Here is a 21999-nt window from a genome sequence, read left to right as displayed (position 1 = left end):
TTCTTGAATTCCAATGGCATTCAAAGTCTTTTTCTATAATTAATTTTATTAATCCCAGTGAAGAACCCTACTGTATTAGGTGGATTTGTTTTCTTTCAAATGTCAGGAACTAGTCTTAACTTATTTTTCAACCAATGAACAGTTTTTACTGTTTTAAACAAGGCCTTTATTTGTTATTTCTGCCTCTAGCTTTAATCTGTCGACCTCCTATTTTGATTCAAGTCTCCTTGGATTTCCACTATCATAGCCATATTGCACATTATAATACTTTCTCATCTGGATAACAGTAATAGTTTTATCTAGTTTCTTTGTAGTATTTGAATTCCCAAGCTAGTCCATGCTGACACTGCAGCTAGAGGAGACTTTTAAAAACCCAAATGTATTTATGTACTTTCCCTTTTCAAGTCCTTCAGTTTCTCTTAAGATATAGATCAAGATCCTTTGATGGTCTGCAATGCCCCACCTACTTCAACATTCTCTTAGCCCTCACCTGTCCTAATCCAGGTTCCATTATACGAGACTTATGTTCTTTAAATGGTCCATACTATCCTCTTTGTTGTTGCTGTTTTTTTTCTTCTGGAACATTCTCTGCAATCTACACTGTTCTGTCCTAACTCTTTACCCACTTTATACTTACTCCCCCAAAACACTTCCGCCATCCTGTCTTCTGTCTTTCAGTTCACTTCACTGTCCTTCAGTTCTTTATCTTCACTAGATTGTAGCTATATATAAGAATGAGAAAATATATCTGCTTTTGCTTACTGTTTTATTTCCAGAACTTGGCACTTTGCTTGATAAAGAGAAAGTGCTTCATAAATATTTGATTCCTATAAATAGAAAAAATATATATAAAACATGAATTCCAACTGCATAACTCTTTCCGATGCTGTGCTGCTAATGGTTGAACTTGCTAAATAGATCTGAAATAAAGCATACAATCCTGTGATATTTTTTTCATCAAAAATGCATACACATACCCTCAATAACAATCCAGGTCTTTCCAGGAACTCTTAGCTTTCTTGCATTAAGTTAGTAATTCCTAGTAACAATATTGACCTAGATTAATTATTGATACCCAATAAATTAATTCTCAAATAATAAATTCAATATATTGTCTTCCAATATGTTACATTACTGCCACCCTTAATGAAGACTAAAATAGTTGATGATTGTAAGAAATTAAGAAATAGAGACTTCCGGCCAAGATGGAGGCTGAGATGGACATGCTTGGTCTCCCTCTACAACTAGAAAGGAATACAACTACTTCAAAACAAAAAATAACCAGAAATTCCAGAAAATAAAACTACACGGAAGCCCAACATATGAAGTTATAAACCTGCAGTGCTCGCCTGGATGGGTAGGAGGCACAAAATCAGAACCAGACGGAAAGATTGGGCAGGGCTGTTTGTGGTAGCAGTGGGGAGAGCGGCAGGGGGAGCAATCCTGGCTGTAGTTGAGCCCCAGCAGCTTGCGACCCCAACGTGGGGAAAGGCAGCCCCCCCACTGCATTGGACGGTGAGGCCCAGAGGGTGGGAGGACGGATCCCAGTCTCCAAGCGGAGAATAATGGCAGGAATCCATCTTGGACCCCTGCCCCCACACAAAGCGCCACAGTGCAGCGAAAAAGGTTGGGATCGCTGCTGGTCGCCGGGTTGTGACAAGTACACGGGGCTCCACCCCCCACAGCCTGCCCAGGAAGCAAAGCAAAACACAAATCTGTCAAAATGAAGGAGACAACAATTGAAATCCCAGTGATGCAGCAGCTTACCAGACAGCAGATGAAGAATCTGACAGATGAACAAATAAGAAAACTGTCAGAGGCTCAGTTCAGAGCTATTGTTATAAGGTGGCTTACAGAATTAACAAAAGATTTGGAACAGGACAGGGAAGGAAAGAAAACCACTCATACTGAAAAGAATGAAAACACATGTGAGACAAGTGGTGAGGAAATAAAATCCAGAAATCAAATCAACAAACCAAAACATAGAGAAGGAACAAACAGTCAACCAGTGCAGAAAGAGGAAACAGAAAGCAAGGAAAGTGAGAAGAGCATCAGAAACGTCTGAGACAGCTATAAGAGATCGAACATTTGAATTATAGGATTGCCAGAGGGTGAAGAAGAAGAACTAGAAATTGAAAATTTATGTGAAAAAATAACGAAGCAGAACTTCCTGAACTTGGGGAAGGAAATAGACTTACAGGTCCAGGAAGCACGGAGAATTTCAGAAAAACTGGACCCAGGGAGAACCACTTCAAGACACATTATAATCAAGTTGTCAAAAATTAAAGATAAAGAGAGAATCTTAAAAGCAGCAAGAGAGAAGAAAAGAACCATGTACAAAGGGGTCCCAATTAGACTATTAGCTGATTTCTCAAGGGAGACCCTGCAGGCAAGAAGGGACTGGCAAGAAATATTCAAAGTAATGAAAAGCAAAAACCTACAACCACAAATACTCTCTCCAGCGAAGCTGTCATTCAGAATAGACGTGCAGAGAAAGTGCTTCCAGAACAAAATAAAACTCAAGGAGTTCATTAGATCCAACCAACTATTATATGAGATGTTAAAGGGACTGGTTTAGAAGAAGGAGGATCAAAACTATGAACATTAAAATGAAAACTGCATCACAAGAACCAACAACAGAAGCTAGGGAATCAAAACAAAGGCAAACAAAATAGGCAACGAGAGTGGAAAAAGAACTATAGGTATGGGGAACATTATGGGGGGAGTCAGTGGGGAGGGGGAAAGGGAGAGTGAGGGAGATGGTACAGGAATTAAGAAGCATAGTAGGAGGGAATGGAATAGACAGAGAGAGGTTGAGAAGAACTATATGCACAACCAATGGACATGGACTAAAAGGGGGGGACAACTGGAGGGAGGGGGGCCACCAGGTAGAGGGGAGCAGAGGGAAGGAAAATTGGGACAACTGTAACAGCATAATCAATAAAATATATTAAAAAATTAGAAAATAAAAATAAAAAATAAAAGAAGAAATTAAGAAATACATAAAATTTGAGTACATAGCAACATTTAAAAGAAATAGACACCATTTAAACTGTAGTAATATGCTAACACCAACCAGAATTTATCTCTGGTTAAGATTTTTTTCTTTCACAGATTAATTTAATTTTTTCAAAAAATAATTTATAAATATATTTTATTGATTATGCTATTACAGTTGTCCCAATTTTCCCCCTTAGCCCCACTCTACTCATTACCCTCATTTCCTCTGGCAGTCCCCCCCTTAGTTCATGTCCATGGAAATGCATATAAGTTCACCTGGCTGCTGTGGCTCAGTGGATTGAGCGTCGGCCTGCGAATTAAGTGTTACTGGTTCAATTCCCAGTCAGGGCACATGACTAGGTTGCACGCCAGGTCCCCAGTTGGGGGTGTGTGAGAGGTAACTGCACATTGATGTTTCTCTCCCTCTCTTTCTCCTTTCCCCTCTCTCTAAAAACAGATAAATAAAATAAAATAAATTTAAAAAAAAGAAATTCATATAAGTTCTTTGGCAACTCCATTGCCTTTAGTGTTCTTAACATCTTCCTCTCTGTTTTTTACCTACCAATTGGTTCTTCTTAATCCCTGTAACTTTTCCTCCATTTCCCCAGACCCTCCTTCCCACTGGCCACCATCCCAATGTTCTCCATATCAAAGATTCTGTTTCTGTTCTCCTTGTTTGCTTAGTTTATTTTTTAGATTCAGCTGTTGGTAGATATGTATTTATTACCGTTTTAATGTTCATAGTTTTGATCTTCTTTTTCTTAAACAAGTCTCTTTAACCTTTCATATAATAATGGCATGGTGATGATGAACTCCTTTAGCTTCACCTTGTCTGGGAAGCACTTTATCTTTCCTTCTATTCTCAATGATAGCTTTGCTGGATAGTGATCTTGGCTGTAGGTCCTTGCTTTTCATCACATTGAATACTTCTTGCCAGTCTCTTCTTGCCTGCAAAGTTTCTTTTGAAAAATCAGCTGACAGTCTAATGGATACTCCTTTGTAGGTAAGTCTCTTCTCTTCTCTTGCTTCTTTTAAAATTCTCTCTTTATCTCTAACCTTTGGCATTTTAATTATGATGTGCCTTGGTGGGGTCCTTTTTGTGTTCATCTTGTTTGGGACTCTGTGCTTCCCGGACTTGTATGTCTATTTCCTTCACCAAATTAGGGAAGTTTTTTTTCATTATTTTTTCAAGTAAGGTTTCAATTTCTTGCTTCTGTTTTTCTTCTTCTGACTCCCCTATGATTTGAATGTTGGCACATTTGATGTCCCAGTGGCTACTTAGCTTATTTTTTTTAATTCTTTTTTTCTCTTGCTGTTCTGATTGGATGTTTTTTTCCTCCTATGTGCCAATTCATTGATTTGATTCTCAGTTTCATCTACTCCACCGTTGATTCCTGTGAAGTTTTCTTTATTTTGATTAGTGTCTCTTTCATTTCTGATTGGATCATTTTTATGCTGTTCAAGTACCCACTGAGTACCCTGCATCTGATAGATGGCTTATCTTATTTTGTTTACTTCTTTTTCTGGAGTTTTGTTCTGTACTTTTCATTTGGGCCATGTTTCTTCTCTCCTCATCTTGGTGGCTTCCCTGTGTTTCTTTCTATGTATTAGGTAAAGCTTCTTTGACTCCCTGTCTCAATAGCATGACCACTTATAGAAAAGGCCATGGTAGGTTGGATGGGGCAGAGCCTTAGGTAGTCACCAGGGTGGGGCGACCATGTGAACCAGGTTAATGGAGCCTCAGATATGGTGTCACTGCTCTGTGACTCTGTGTGGGGGAGGGCTCAGAAATGGGAAAATGGTTACTGCCTGGCATCTGGAGCTTTTTGTGGGAGGGTGCTGTTGCCCAGCACTTGCCCTGATGCCAGACACTTCAGTTTCTCCCCATATGCCACTGGTGTCCTTCCAGCTGCTGTCCCAGTGCTGGAGCTCAGAGGGAGTGAACCACTCTCAAGGTATCACTCCTGAGTTTTATCCGCCACCCGTGAGTGTCGGACCACCCATTCCATGTTCCATGTCTCCATGTCTCTGCCCCTCCTATCCATCAGGATGAATGTAAATTCTTTTTTTTTTTTTTTTTTGAAGATTTATTTATTTTTAGAGAGAGGGGAAGGGAGAAAAAAAGAGAGGGAGAGAAACATCAATGTGTGATTGCCTTTTGCGCGCTCCCAACTAGGGACCCGGCCCACAACCCAGGTATGTGCTCTGACTGGGAATCGAACTGGTGACACTTTGGTTAACAGGCCAGCACTCAATCCACTGAGCCACACCAGTCAGAGCTGAATGTGAATTCTTTAATTCGTTGGTTGTCAGATTTTCATACAGCTCAATTTTCTGACAATTTTGGGTGATAATTGTTTTGTAGTTTAGTTGTAATTTTTGCTGTGGTTGCATGAGGGCACAAGCCATGTTTACTTGCGCCTCCATCTTGACCAGAAGTTCTCAAAAAAAAAAAAAAATACTTGTAAAAAAAATTCCTCTCCTCTGGCTTCTCATGGTTCACTGATTCTCTCAAAGGGAGAGATCAAATACTTCAAACTCATTTGCCACTGCAACATTCAATAATCTGTTCATCTATAGTTAGCTATTATTTGCCTAATTTATTTATTTATTTTTTCCCTTCTCTATGATTTCTATGGGAATCCCTCCCCAACTAACTGGAGCATTTTAAAGTGACTTTATTTTGTTGTTATTTTCTTTGCTTTCCATATATACATGAGGATTTGAAAGATCAGTGGATTGCCATTTATTTTTTTCCAAATAAATTGAGCATCTAGGTAACATTGCTTTTCTGTTTGATTAATTTTTGATTTACCTCTTAGTCAACTTGTCCCTCTAGGTTTGACTCTTTTACAGTTAATAGAATACTAGAGTTAATAACTACGAATTCTCTGTACAGAAGAACCACATTGCCAGATTTTTCTGGAGTAATTTTTCTATCAGTCATTTTAAGTGTACAAAAAATTTATTTTCGTAGAGAAGGAAATTTTTCCACTGGCATGTGTTTAAAGCATTAATGATGCTATACTCTGATGATAAAGCCTTCCTTTGGGATTCTGATCTTTGGTTCAAATTAAAATGCACCCATGAAAATACAGTTCAAAGAAACAGAATGTAAATTATTTGTGTAAGTAAAATATTATAATTAAGATTAAATGCATTTCTTAATATTTTTATTGACTTGATTTTTAGAGCAGTTTAGGATTCACAGCAAATTTAATTGAGGGAAAAAGAGATTTTCCCATATACCTTCTGATCCCATACATGCATATCCTCCCGCATAATCGACATCCTCCGCCACAGTAATATGTTTGTTACAACTTATGAACCTAGATTAACAAATTATAATCACCCAAAGTCCATAGTTTACATTAATGTTTACTCTTGGTATTGTACATTTTATGCATTTGGAAGAAGGCATAATGTCATCTATCGATATGGTATCAAACAGTATTTTCACTGCCCTGAAAAAATCTCTTTTGCTCTGACTATTCATCCTTCCCACCCCTACCCCTGGCAGTTGCTGACCTTTTTACTGTCTCCATAGTTTTGCCTTTTCTAGAGTGTCCTATAGTTTTAATCAGATAATATTTAGCCTGTTTAGATTGTATTCTTTCATTTAGTCATATGCATTTAATGTTCTTTCATACCATTTCACAGCTTGATAGGTTTTTTTTTTTTAGTGCTGAATAATATTCCAGTTTATTTGTTCATTTTCCTACTGGAGGGCATATTGCTTGCTTCAGAGTTTTGGCCATTTTAAATAAAGCTGCTATAAATATCCATGTGTGGGTTTTTGTATGTACATAAGTTTTCAGCTTCTTCAAGTAAATACCAAGGAACATGATTACTGGATCGTATGGTAAAAGTATGTGTAGTTTTGTAAGAAACTGATAAACTGTCTTCCAAAATAAATATGAAACGACAACTTCGCAGTGATCATAACCTTGAGGTTAAGGAGTATATGTCCCAGGAGATCCCAGTAAGCCATGTGTAGTTGAGGAACTATCTCAAGAGGTTTCTGTCCCCCATTTTTAAAACAAACTATTCTGGTACACAGTTTAATTATAACAATATGTAAAATATATATAGATTCAACTTAAATAGGAACTTTATGCAACCCAGCTAAAGCTCTTTATTTCTGTGTCTTTCAATAACTAATATTGATATATACACATTCTTGTGACTTGTTCCTACTGAAAGAAAAGAGAAATAGTGCTTTTCCTTCTCAAAAATTTTTAGAAACCATTTAATTTTTTATTATCTATATCTATTCATATATTATCCCTGTGTTCTTAAATTGTACAGTGCTTATTTAAAAAAGACTTCACTAAATAGGCATTAATGTTTTTAAAAGATTAGGATGTATTTATTTAGTGGTGATTTTGTCAGTTATACTTTAAGGGGCCAGAGGTAAGATTCAATAACTTTGTTGGAATCTGAGCTCCTAAAGTTCTCATTTATCAACATCTGAATTCAGATGTAAGCTCTGAACTAATAGTAAAAATTAGGCAGGGAAGAAGTTTTTGCAGGTTAGAATATAGGAACAGGGTCACACTGAAAATGGAGAGGAATTATGTATCACTTGGGAAGAGTAATTTTCTAAATTTAAGCCAGGAAGTCCCTGGAATTTATTGAGTTATACTTCCTAGAGGAAAAAAAAAAAAAAGATGAAAGTACTATATTTGTTATAAAATGTTCACAGAGAAGTTTTTATTGATTCGTATTATCTGAGCATATAATGGATCAAAATTAAACTGTATCTTTCAGGCTAATTCAGGAAGAAAAAGAATCTACAGAGTTACGTGCTGAAGAAATTGAGAATAGAGTGGCTAGTGTGAGCCTGGAAGGCCTGAATTTAGCAAGAGTCCACCCAGGTACCTCCATCACTGCCTCGGTTACAGCTTCTTCACTGGCCAGTTCATCACCCCCCAGTGGACACTCAACGCCAAAGCTCACCCCGCGAAGTCCTGCCAGGGAAATGGATCGGATGGGAGTCATGACCCTGGTACGATAAGGTTTCAAAAGAACCTTTACCGCCACCTGGGGTTAATGATACATTAGTTGGCATTAATTGGGTATTTATTCTAGTCTAAGGGCTTTCTCTGTGTTTTACTGTTCCTTTTTCTTTATTTCACCACAACCCTATGTGGTAGGTACAAATATTAATCTCATTATGAGATGAGGAAATGTAACCTACATAGGTATAACTTTCCCAGAGCCATATGATAAGCAAATGGAAGAAATCTAAATAATATTTTAGAAGTTGGAGTGACTCAAACCATTAAGTATATTTTTATTAATGATATCTTGATGAAGTAAATTGGAACTTTTTAACACAATAAATAACAAAAATAATTTTATAATTGCTTCAATACACCAACATAGAATGTTATAATTTTATGTATGAATAGTATAAAATAATTTAAAAACAAGAGCCATCAAAAGCAATAGCAGCAATCTCCTAATTTTGTTTTATTTGTATTATTTTTAAATATTTTATTTATTTATTTTTAGAAAGAGGGGAAGAAAGGGTGAAAGAGAGGGAGAAAAACATCAATGTGTGGTTGTCTCTCGCATGCCCCCAACTGGGGACCTGGCCCGCAACCCAGGCATGTGCCCTGACTGGGAATTGAACTGGTGACCCTTTGGTTCACAGGCAGGTATTCAATCCACTGAGCTACATCACCAGGACCCACTTTGTTTTAAACTTTCATGTCAAGATTTTAATCTTTCTTTATTATTTAATTCTTTATTTCAGTTAACTTTATATTTGGAACTAAATGTTAAAAGCATGAATTGGTAGGAATCAAAGTGCCCTTACTAAAAATAATACGAGGAAACCTCTGGAAAATTGGGTTGTAATAACTACTTAATGCCATGATGTTTAGTCGTTTAATTCTCTTGTCAACATTTGAAATTCTAAGGGTATTACATCAATAGAGAGCAGAGGTAACTTAGGCTTTGAGAGTATAAGTAAATTGCCCATGTTCAAAACAGGAAGTTGGTGGAGCTGGATTTTTCTCAAATTTGCTAACTCAAACACATGTATTATACTGTTTTTTTTTTTTTTGTTCTGTGATTACCTGGAAGTATGTTGAATTGACAATAATAATGAAGATTTAAATATTCTAAACTATGGAGGTAAAATTCTGTTTTTATAATGAATATTAAAACAATAAATTTTTCTATTAAAATGAAAATGTTTGGAGATAGAGTTGAATTAAAATGAAAAAGGTAAAATAATAGTTGAAACATTGTAAATTCTAGCACAAACATAACAAATGGAGGAGAAATTAATAATACTACAAAAAAGTAAAAAGTGTGTATTATGTTTCTGGTGAGAAGGTTCTATAAAAGTTCAAAATATGTGTGTGTATGTAATATCTGAACAAAAAGTTTAATTTATTTTCTAAATGGCATTTAAAAATAAATGTTATAGTAATTTGAGATATGGCTAATAAATTATATATACTCTCATTCCTAGAGGACAATTACCTTTTAAATTAATTTTTTAGGATTTTATTTTATCGTCACAAAATTTCTGTTACATATATATAAATTTAGGCATCTCTCCCTTTGATTATGAAATTGAGTACTAAAACAGAGAACTGTTTACAATGTGAGGCAATATTTCCCACAACAAACTTTACAGTTATGGGACTTCTGTGCAATAAAGTCTATGTAAGAAAAATGGTTAAATTAAAAAAAAATTATCTCCTTAAGCTGTTAAGCCAGTGAGTCCTCTAGTCTCCGCTAATTTCTAGACTTGATATAAAAAATGTGTTTAAAATAAACAGCACAGACAATGACCAATTAGAAAAATGATCAGCTAATCAGAGCTGATTCCACCTGACACAGCACAAAAGTTAATCATTGTACTAAGATATACCAAGGAAATAACTGAGCTACATTATGAGCTACTTGTTTTAGAAATCTAGAAACCATCCATTTGATCTTATTAACTAAAATGATAATGTCTCTGGTTTAGTTTCTACATATTTAATACATGCTACATATACTGATGACCTATATCTTACTAAAGCAAAGTAAGAATCTTCATCCACAGAGCACAATTTTGTCAGCATTCAAGGAAAGAAAACTGGTTATTTCTGTACTATTATTATTTCCTTACATTTTTACAATATTTACTTTTGAACTTTTAAGTATTTTCATAAACATTATCATCATAATCTGTGACAGTGTTACTATTTTATATTAATAAAAATATTTATAATATTTAGATATGATGTGTGTGTGTGTGTGTGTGTGTGTGTGTGTGTGTGTGTGTGACAAGGATGCCAGTGCTTCCAGGCATTTCCTCAAGTGGTCAGTCATAAATAAACTAGTGGTAAATGAACATTCTTGCTCTATAATTAGAGTCCTTAAAAAATATTTATAACATTTCCTGAGTGTTAAAAGGTGTTTAAAATGAAGTACTAATTACCTAATGAAACTTTGTCCTCAAGTTCACTATTGTTATAGTAAAACAGGTAGATTTTCTTTTACATTAGAAAATATTGGAAGAAAAATAATTTTGTTGGGTATAATTCATGTTTGAGTATTCAAAGAACATTAGAAATTTTAGGGACAGAAAATACAGATTGAACAGACATTATTGTTTGGGTTATATACATTTATATGCTTTGCATTTCTATTTTCAATTTTTTTGGTGTGTTTACTTATACTAGTTCTATTACTTTTACCTCACCACAAATAAGTAAGCATAAATAACATGTGAGCAATATCTAGTTCGAATACTGGATGGGGTAAATCAACTCATTTTCTGCTAATAACTAAAATGTAAAATATAATGAAATATTTTAACAAAAATTATTTTATTTATATAAGAAAAATAAAGATATTAAGTAAATGAGGTTCATATGATATCATAGAGAATTAGCTTTATAAAAAAATTCTGTAAAAGAGTACTGACAAGAAAGCAGCAGCCTGAGAATCATGTCATACTGAGGGCAGAGAATTCAGCATTTGGGAATGGGGGATTTGTTCGAATTCGAGAAGACTAAGATCCCTCGGTAACAACATATTTGCCCAAAGGAGACCCAAGGCTCTGCAGAGATGGGGAAAAAATGAGGAATTAGTTCCATATGTATTTCTAGTGAGCTCACTCCATATGTGCTTTATATTCCCTGGGGTCTCATACCTCACATCTCCTGCAGGTACACATGGTTCCTTCATGGCGACATGCCCCCGCCCAGGCCATCTGAGAAGTTCCCTCTCTAAAGTAAACTCCCAGGAGGAGTGTTTTTATAATGATTAACAAATGAGTATAAGCACATTCATTTAGAAAAAAAAAAAGGAAAGGAAATCAAGTTATAGATACTATTTAAACTTATAAAATGGTGAAATGATAATCATTAACTAGTTCTGTTTTATGTTGCTTTTATTACTGCCAATCACAGCCAAGTGATCTAAGGAAACACCGGAGAAAGGTACTGTAAACAACTTTTATATAATTACTAGTTGAATACTGTTTTTTTCCTATCAAAACTTTAAAGATATATTCCTTCTAGTTGAAATACTTTATTAACCTAAAAATGAAATATTGGAAGTATTTAAGTATTATTGAATTCTTTAAATATGACCATAAGAGCAAGTTACTTAAAAAAAAAAACTTGATGCTTGTTGGGGCAGTGATTAGATTATGGGGACTAAGTATTTTGATTTTCTACACAATATTTAGAGCATTGTTGGTACAAAGAATTAGATACTATCTATACTAGGACAATGCTGCTCATTTTAAAATGTAAGTTTTACTATTACTCAGTTATGGTGAGGCCATCAGATCAGGAGAGGACTGCAGGGGAAAGGGAACTCATTAAATTCCCCAGGAGGACTGGGCTCACTATACTATGTGTGTCAGGAGACAGAGAGTGAGGGGGAGGCGCAGGCAGGTGTCTTATCATGGTTTCTGTGGGAAAAGCAAGGCAAGGCGAGGTAAGTAAAATTAAGATGGGCCATTTCAAATAATTTTAGTGGGTTCTAGGTTTTAGGAGCTGTCTCTAATACCAAGTCTGGGGTGATTAAGGCAGAAGTATGTTGCTTCCTGGAGTACAAGAGCCAGATAGATAAGAAGGTATGGAATATAGAGCTGGACTGATTGATTGATTTCCATGTGGAAGGCAGACTCCAAAGGAAGTGGTTTGCTTCCCTAAGAATTAGCTGGCCCTTGAAGGGCAGTCTCTCCTGGGTCAGCATGGCCTCAGATGCCAGAGCATCAAGAATATAGAAAATATGAAAATATATTTAATACACTGCTTTCCTGTTCAGAATGAAATCAAGAGTATAAATATTGAATATAGAAAACAAAAGGGACTCCAGTTCTGGGAGCATAGAAAAAAATCTGAGTAGACTTTCAGAGAGCATAAGAAAGAAAATAGCACAATGACCAGTTCAGAAATTCAGGCTCAGGGAATTCAGAGAATAGGAATATTTGGTTGGTAAAAAAAGGTAGGTTATGGATGACCACAGCTGAGAATTGTTACATATCATGCATGATTCCATTTACACTTAAAAGAAAACATTAAGATAAGTATCATTGCTTCCATTTTTATTGGTGAAGAAACATATTCTCCCAATAGGTAAGTAATTAGCATAAATAAGAGAAACCAGGATTCAAATCCATCTCTGATTCTGAAGTCTTTTTCTTCAATTTTGTTTATATAGTGTGAGTTCTCAGCATTGTTCAGAGGAAAAGTTTGTGTGTGATTTTCTTAAAAATTGATATTTAAAAAATAGGCATAGTTTGTCTGGCAGAGCAAAGAGAGAATGGTATGGTAAGAGGATGTTTCAGGAAAAAATCTGGAAGCAGAAATCATCATGCTTACCAAAAACAATCATGGAAAACAATCATGATTAGATCATGATCTGGGTAAGCATAAATACCTATCAGGAAGAGTATAGAAGCACACTTCATAAGTTTAAAGGGATTTGAGTTTAGAAAGGGTTTCCCATAACATTAATACCATGCTGAAAACAATTCTAGAGAACGATTATTTTAGTAGCCCTATGCTAGTTGAAATGGAGAGGGAAAATTCTATTAACATACTTGCCTGAACTGTTAAGAGCAGCGGTTCTCAACCTGTGAGTCGCGACCCCTTTGGGAGTCGAACGACCCTTTCACAGGGGTCGCCTAAGAGCATCGGAAAACACATCTATAATTACATATTGTTTTTGTGATTAATCACTATGCTTTAATTATGTTCAATTTGTAACAATGAAAATACATCCTGCATATCAGATATTTACATTACTATTCATAACAGTAGCAAAATTACAGTTATGAAGTAGCAACGAAAATAATTTTATGGTTGGGGGTCACCACAACATGAGGAACTGTATTAAAGGGTCGTGGCATTAGGAAGGTCGAGAACCACTGGTTAAGAGTAATCTACGCTTGTATGACAATAGCACAAGTGAATATTTTCATTAAGTTTCTCTAATGAATGAAGTCTTTTTCGTACATAAACACATATAAGCATAATAGCTTAATGTAGAAACAAGCAAGGCATTGTGTAGACATAAAATGAGAACATAGCTTTAAAATTTTGCTATAGCCAAACTTAGAACTTTTTCATAACTTCTGCAACTATTCCTTAAGCTATGCTTTTCTATGATTTTTCTCTCATTATATATATTTTTATTCACAATGATGCTATGAATATATTATAAACATTGTTGTCAAAAATATATCTTTACAATTAGCTCAATTGTTGAAAGGTCTTATTTTAATATAGTTCTATATCTCTATCTCTGGCAAAATGTATGCTACAGAGAATTGTTTTGGATTCTGAAATAAATTGTTCTTCAAAGAAACTCCTTCTGTCTCATCTTCTTAGGGTTTTCTGTATGTCAATTTTCTGATGACAGGTACTGACATCAGGTACTGAAGTAAAACAATTTGCAAGAATTATGTTACCTTTTATTATTATCATTTTAAAAAGACAGTTTTTATATGCTTATATATAAACTGCAACTCATTTTTAAACACCTTGAAATACATTTCTTTAGCTTGACTACTTTAAAACTATCTTTCTCTGATAAAGTTATATTTTTATGACTTGCCTTCTCACTTCAAAAATCCCCCACTTAAAAGATATCTGTTTTATAATAACTTGACTATGCATTTTTTAAAGTAAATTTGCTCCATTTTTTTAAAGCATTTATATTCTGGTATATTAAAACAAATTCCAAAATAGCTTATTCATGGTCCCTGCATATTGATCTATGGTGTTTATTTACTCTTAAATATTTTTTTTGTAGTTAGACCTAGTTTACTTTACTAGAGTGTCTTTTAAAGATTTAATAAATTCACATTCTTTAATAATGTGAATTTACATATGTAAAACGTATATGCCCCAAATTTTTTGTTTTGTTTTGCTTTTGTATTAGATTTACCCGGATTGCCTCGCTTTGATGATTCTCCATTTTTATTAATTTCAGTTGAAATTTGAAAGAGTTCATCTGAATATATTGTTTTTTCTTCTAGATTGCAGTGGTGGAAGAAGATGGTCGGGAAGATAAAGCAACAATTAAATGTGAAACTTCTCCTCCCCCTACCCCTAGAGCCATTCGGATGACTCACACCCTCCCTTCCTCCTACCACACTGAGGCCAGGAGGTATGAATCTCCCACACACGATGCAATGAATGCTCTCCTTATGAGAACATTCCTCTTCCTTTCAGTGTGGTCAAATTGACTGCTTAAAATTTTATGTAACATTTTTTAGTTCAACTTGTGAAATAAATAAAAACAGTACCACTTATGAAAAGAACAACTTTTCATTCTGAAATCAAACTTGTAGCTTTAAAATTAATATTATATTAGTGGCCTTGTTACTAGCCATACCTACAGGAACAGCTCTTCTATTTTTGTTGCATATTTTCTATTAAAATGGAATCAGGCTAGAGGAAGAACTTTTTAGGAACAGAAACAAAACCTAAAGGGACCCTAGGATGTAGGGGCAGAAAAAATTTTCCCTCTTTCCTTTTTGGTTCTTTGGCTGGTCTAAATTAAATTGAGATAAGATATTAACAGAAGAAGCACATACTGTATTTATATAGGAGCCTAAAATTACAAGATTATGAGACTTCCCGGCAGCCAGGCTTATAGTGAGGCTTATATACTATCCTGAGCTGAGGAGAAGGGTTAAGGTTCTGGGACTTCACAGGGGAGGAAGATAATTCATAGATATAAGAAGATTATCTGTTTGGTAGATAAATACTTGCCATGCTTGCAGATAAGTCCTTCTGTTACAAAATCTCTCTCTTAATAGCTCTGTTCTTCATACAGACCCCCCGTCTAACTTCTTTTTTTAGCATTATTTTTATTTTTTTAATTGTTGTTCTATTTCAATTGTTCCACTTTTCCCCATGGCTCTCCCCTGCCCTACCCACCCCTGCCCCTCTACCACAGTCAATCCCCACCCCGTTGTCCATGTCCATGGGTCATTTATACTAGCTCTTTGCTGTCTAACTTCTTTTAGGCATTTAAAGGGGAGGTTAAAAGCTTCTCCTGAGAGTGCTGGACTCAGACTGTCTTCAGCTTAAAATAAACCACATGCCAAAGTGGCACATGCTGAGGTTGTGTATTCTTCTTCCCTCCCAGGATAAGACTACAAATTTGACTTGTAATGTAAGAGTACTTAATAAGAGTGGGGGTGTGGAGGGGAGGGATTTCTGGACCCAAGGGTAGATAGGACGACGACCATGTCCAGCTTGAAACAGCTAGAGGAGCTTGAGACCTTCGCCCATTGTTCTTTATAAGATTATAAAGGGTCTTAAGTCTGAGAGGGAGGGATTGTTATTTTTTATTGTTAAAATAATTATTTATTTATTTATTTATTTAAAAGAAAAGAAGAAGAATATATGAAAGGGTGAGGCAGGTGAGCTTGTATGTATGACCCATGGGCATGGACTTGGGGGGGGATTGTTGGGGGAGGGGGGTGCTGGGCAGAAGGGAGCAAAGGGGAAAAAATTGGAACTATTGTAACAATACAATCAATAAAATATACTTAAAAAATAAAAATAAAAATAAAATAAGATTAAGACTAGCCCTGGCTGGGTAGCTCAGGTTGTTAGAGCGTCTTCCTGATAAGCCAAGATTTCAGGTTTGATCCCTGGTTAGGTCACATACAAAAATCAACCAATAAATGTATAAGTGGAATAACAACAACAACAACAAAAAGTACTTAAGGTCAGAAAAGTCCATGATTGTGCCTCATTTACTTTTAGCAGACTGGCGGGTACACCATCTTTTGGGTGCTGCTACTTCTCAGGCAGAAAGTTCTTAGGGGGAAAGATCACATTTACAAAATATTAAAGGCAAAGATAGGGTTACATTGGGAAATAGCCCATCTGTCATAGTGATTCTTCATTCTGTAACCATGTAGCATGGGGTTCAGCAGCTTGTGGCTCTTAATCCACATGACCCAAAAATTTGTGTCGAAGGAAACAGGTTTTTTTTCACAGGGTTCCAACTTTGGGGAGGCTGAGAGCACTCCTGATCTGAGCTGCGGTCTCTCACAAGACCCAGCACTTCCCTTGCTCGCCAAAAGACCAAAACCATGCCCAAAAGTTTCCCCATTTCCATGTCTGTCCTTAAGCCAGTCACATAAATATATCTCCATCCTCTCTGGCATGTGCATGTGTAGGTTTCAGAATCACGACCTTCTCGCAGCAGCTCTCACCTTCAGGATCTGGGGTGCACTGCTCTAAGTCTCCATGCGGCGGTCCAGCACCCATGTGCCATAGTGTCCCAGGGGCTGGAGCCCAGGGAGCCACATGTCCCAGAGTGGGACCCTGCCTCCAAGCGTGGCTTCCAACCACGTGGAGTCTAAGCCCCCAGTGGGCCTGGCATTTGCCTGCTCCCACAAGCTCTCTTGTCCATGTGGAGAGCAAGGGGCAGAGACCCAGAGTATCCAGGTGCCAAAGCCAGAGGCCCAGAGCCTGTACCCAGTGCCAACAGCCCAGAGAGAGCGCGAGCCTGCACGAGCTCCACGGCAAGAGAGAGCCAGAGCTTCTCCGTACCTTTGTTTTAAAAAGGGCCTTCCCTGAATACCACATGCAGAGGAAGCCAGTGACAATTTCCAGCTTTTTAACCAATGTCCATATTTGTCTTTGCTCCTCTTCCCAGGCATGGGCAGAAGTCTCCAGTCATGCAGGGTGGGGTATCCAGCCCCCACAGGTCACACAAGCAAGCACTGTGTAGCCTGTGTCATGAACTAGTAGCCTCAAGGCTTGGGCTATTGAGCCCCAGCTCTGGTTTCAACCCCTGGAGCTCTTTGCACCCCAATTCTGATAACTGCACTGTGTTTATACTAGCCTCTTGCCTCTGGAGGTCCCCCTTTTTCAGGCAGTCCCTCCCTTTGCAGAAGGTAGGCTGCTTTATTCTGCCACCTCAGCAATCTTACAACCAAGAGGGAGATTTGGGGACATCCCCTGGACCTGGGGTCTCCCCTGTTCTCCAGGGATCTCAGATCTGACTTATCTTATTACAATGCTGTCCTTTCCATCTACCTAAAAAATTGCAAGCAGATCTCTATAATAATTAATGACATAAATAAATCTAAGCATGTAATTTAATCTCAAACATATGTCCTTTTACTGTCATCAACTGCAGCATCTCTAGACACATAATTGAACATAATAACAATTATTAACACTTAAATAAGAATCTGTCTTTTAAACAGTATGTGTGTTACCACAAATATTTTTGAAAACAGAGCTTTCTGTTCTGGCAGGCACTCTTTCTGTTTTATTTATTTTAAATTTTTAATGTGAAAAAAAAAATCAATTACTCCAGCTTGGAAATATATATCCTTCACTGTCTCAAAAGGGAGTGAATTATATTGTAACATATGAAAAGCAATAGCTTTTGGAGTTTAGAAAATGTGAACTCAAATTAATTAGGATAAGTAAGTGAATTTAAATAATTCACTATAGTATTATCAGTTTTATAGCTGTAGAAAAAAGAATGATGGCAATATCTATTGAACCTCTCCTGGTAATATAATGTCGAATACATTGACCAGGAATGGAATTTATACCAACTGCTTGAAAATTATTCAGCTTATCAAGAATACATGAAGAAAAAGTATACAGAGAACACTAGTGTATACAATTTGTTAGTTCTGAGTCCCAAGTAGATGATTTACATTAAGTGAATTAGGCTCCAAAACCAAGAGAAAGATGGCTAAATGAAAATCCAGTGATACCATCAGCTAGACTTCATTATTATATTTAAATTTCTTATCATTGGTCATTATGTTTAAGACTTTAAAAGCACTGCAAGAAAGAAATAGATAAAAGGTCAAGTGCCAAAAAATAGAAGATATTTGAACATGTAGTTAATAAGCCCACTTGAGTTTATTGCTTAGTTTGAGGTTGTGTGGAAAATAAAGGGAAAAAATCGTTTGGAACAAAAATAAATTTTTCTAGAGAGAATTTTGAGGCTCAAGGCCCTAAGGCTGAGGAAACCACACTTCAACATGCCTAAGAGGACAGGTGAGCAGAACAGAAAATTACTTCCAAAGTCTACTTGTTCCTCTTTCTATACCTTTACAAAGGAAACAAGTGTTAACGTACCTTGTGGATGTTGCATCAAAACAAGCATTTGCCCTCCTTTGTGTTTTGCAGTAGTTTGTCGGCCTCTCTTGAGCCAGAAGGCCTTGGGCTTGGCAGTGCCACCAGCAGCCAAGACTCTCTTCACAAAGCCCCCAAGAAGAAGGGAATCAAGTCTTCAATAGGACGGTTGTTTGGTAAAAAAGAGAAGGCTCGACTTGGGCAGCTCCGTAAGTAGCACATCTGACTTTCTTCTGCTACTCACTTCAGTCACTTATGAATGTCTGTCTATTCTTTATTTCATTTCATTTCTCCATTTTTTCATTTTTTTCTTTTTCTTACCTGACAAACTTTCATCCTAGCCAGCTTTGTAAATCCAGTTCAGCTGAACAAATACTTGACACAAGTTACAAGAAAAGAAGACTCTATTGTAAAACTTTCATTCCTTCCAGTTTCTCTGTTAATAATCATAGCTAGAATTTATCTAATGCTGACTCTGTGACAGACACATGAACCCTCTGAGGAAAGTGCTATTACTGTCATTCTCATTACTGGTGAGTAAACAATATCTTCGTAATTTGCAAAACTGAAATGTTCATCCTAGTGCCAGTGTTTCAAAACCAGCTTAAAACCATTGAGGATTCTGCCACTTAGCATAGATGCGTATAAAAGCTCAGCTATGTGAATTTTAAAGTTTGTTTTTTTAAATCAGAAGTCTACAAAAAGTCCCAAAGAATTGTTAAGTCAAAATAAAGCATAAGGAGCAGAATAGCAGTCAATAGGGGGGAGGGGGGAGGGAGAGAAGGGGGATAAGTAAGGGAAGGGTTTAGTCAAGGAACGTGTATAAATGACTCATGGACATGGGCAACGAGGAGGGATATGATTGTGGGAGAAGGAGTGGGCTGGGGGCGGTGGAGCAATGGGGGAAAAATGGGACAACTGTAATTGAAAAACCAAAAAATAAAATTAAAAAAATAAAGCATATGATATGTGAGGCATAAAATATAAAAGACAATATGTGAGGCATAAAATATAAAAGACAAATTTTTTTTTGTTTAAAGCTCTGACAGCTTTCCACTATCAAACTCTATAGCATGTAGGTGGAGTGGGGCAGAGGCTGGAAGAAATAGGAGAATAGGGATTGTGTTAGAATTAGTCATTACCAATGACTAATTGAATAAAAATCATTTGAAATGACCTTAGGTTATTATATAAACGTATATACATAGATTGGTTGATTGATGGATGGATGAATGGATGATTGGATAGACAGAGGAAAAAAATATATATATATATATAATTGTCTGAAACAAACATAATATGTGAAATATGCTTTCTGAAATGATGATATATACATTTAGCTATTTTTGTTGTCTTTCCATATGTTTATATTTTCTTCTAAAATTTCTTTTCATCATCTTGTCATGATTGCATCTTCTATTTTTCCCTCTTCTCCTTTTATTTAACTTAGAATTAGAGTTAAATTTTTAAGAAAGAATTTAATTCTTATTTTCAGTATTAAGTGCTAAACAGAATGATAAAATTTCTAGCACTCCATTTGGGTTTTTTAAGAAGGAAACGATTATTAACAAGTAATGCCTCAACCACCAGGCTTAGTTCCCTGTCCTGGCACCAGCATAATTTCTGGGAATAATATTCATCTTTTCAAATATACAATTGTAGTATTATTCAAAAAATGCCTTTCCCAACTTCCACAATGTAAAACCCTCTCAAAACATCAGAAACCATGGGAAACTGATGTGCAGCTAGCTGTGTGACTAAATGTTATTTGGGAGGAGAATTAAGTCCTCTTGGATTTTCATTTCTCAAGAAAGGACCCCCTTAAACAATCAAAAATATTATTGCATAATGAAAGAAAAGGGAAGATGATTATTTTTTTTGATACAAAACATTTATTTCAAGATTGTTTTAAATTTTATTTTATCTTATTTGACAACTGCTTATAGTCTTAGCAAATTATTTGGCATTCCCAATATATTATAGTGTAATTCACAATTGTGTTGATAGTTAATTATTTTTGAATATTTAATTTCCTAACATGCTAGTCATTTTATACATTTTTATTCCAATATATATATTCTTCTTAGGTTCCAACTTTACTTTTGCCTTTTAAAATGTATATAATCGCCTTTTCACTCAGATTTTTCTATTTTTATTTTATTCTTCACTTTGATGAGTAGTTCCTGAATCACTAGAAATTTTGCCAACAATATTGTGCCAAAATCAGGGTATCCAAAATATAGTTAAAAGTTAGAAAAATGTAGATCCTTCTAGAAACCTAGATATTTTTACCCATTTTCAGTGATGTGAGTCTCTATGGCAGAACAGAAGAGAAGGGAGTCGACTACACTTACACTTATATAAACTCCATCTAAGTCAGAAGCTAACAACAGTTATAAGATTTATGAGCTATGAACAATTTTGTTTCACTGGATAGAACAGGGTAGAGTATAAACAAAGTCAGGATCAGCAGCATGGTAAGGACTGCAGTAGGGATGAAGAAGACAAGGACAAATATCTGTACCTCTGGAGCTATATATATGCTACATTGAAGGTAAATCAAAGTTCTCAAAGAAACCAAGAATACAAAGTCTTTATTCAAAATAACTCTTGAATAAACATGAACAACACAGGCACCAGTAGGTGCCAAGAAACCATATTTGTACCATCAAACAGATACATGGTACCACTGGCACTTTGCTGAAGGGGTATGAACTCAGGTCTACTTTTACCCTGGAAGGTGGGTGCAGGTTGTGAGGAAAAGACTATGAAAACTTGTCAGCCCCAGGGACTGCCACCTAGTGCTGCTGACTTACGCATCAGTAGAAACTAGGGAAGCATCTCTAATGACTATGGTTTTTAATACCTTGATATGGAAATGCAGACACAGTGGCATCCCACCGTTCTTTCTTTTACCATTGAAAATAGAAGACAAGAAAAATGGCATGAGGAGTAGTTTGGTAAAGGAATGATAGTGTCAAAGAACCAAATTTAAATTTTGAATCATCCTAAGATTTGGAACTCTTCGCTAAAGAGATTATTTTATAAGGACAGAGAAATGTAAGTTAACCTGAGAGTAGCTGTACTTGATGCCTTTAAATGAAATATGGTATGGAGGAATAAATAAAACTGTCCAAACAAAACTATGAAAATGTTCACTTGGCTCCAACAGAAATGAGATACAACAAGGAAGGAATTCTTAATAATTCACAGAGAAGAATATTTGTAAAGGAGGTATTATTTGCTTTATATAACAATCTGAAAATCTAGGTTCATAAGGTAAACTTCAGATATTACAGTTAAGTCAATGTGATTTAATTGATAATCCCAACCATGGAGAACCAAATTCATTATACTATATATAATATATTTTTACAAAATTTTTACTAGGAGAAGC

General features: G+C 35.9%; 1 protein-coding gene across 1 annotated transcript in view; it reads left to right on the top strand.

Annotated features, from left to right (window-relative positions):
• Positions 1-21999, top strand: part of PPFIA2 (PPFI scaffold protein A2) — a 449044-nt gene that overhangs the window by 356351 nt on the left and 70694 nt on the right. Inside the window, exons 17-20 of the mRNA XM_090273671.1 lie at positions 7771-8008; positions 11424-11453; positions 14510-14640; positions 18660-18811. Coding sequence (XP_090129797.1) covers positions 7771-8008; positions 11424-11453; positions 14510-14640; positions 18660-18811 — 551 coding nt within the window. The remainder of the gene's footprint in view (positions 1-7770; positions 8009-11423; positions 11454-14509; positions 14641-18659; positions 18812-21999) is intronic.

This window comes from Furipterus horrens, unplaced genomic scaffold (genome assembly GCF_987537825.1).
Source record: "Furipterus horrens unplaced genomic scaffold, mFurHor1.1.pri manual_scaffold_4, whole genome shotgun sequence".
Lineage (NCBI taxonomy): Eukaryota > Metazoa > Chordata > Mammalia > Chiroptera > Furipteridae > Furipterus > Furipterus horrens.
The sequence above is the reverse complement of the archived record's forward strand: the minus strand, read 5'-3'. Positions and strand labels throughout refer to the sequence as shown.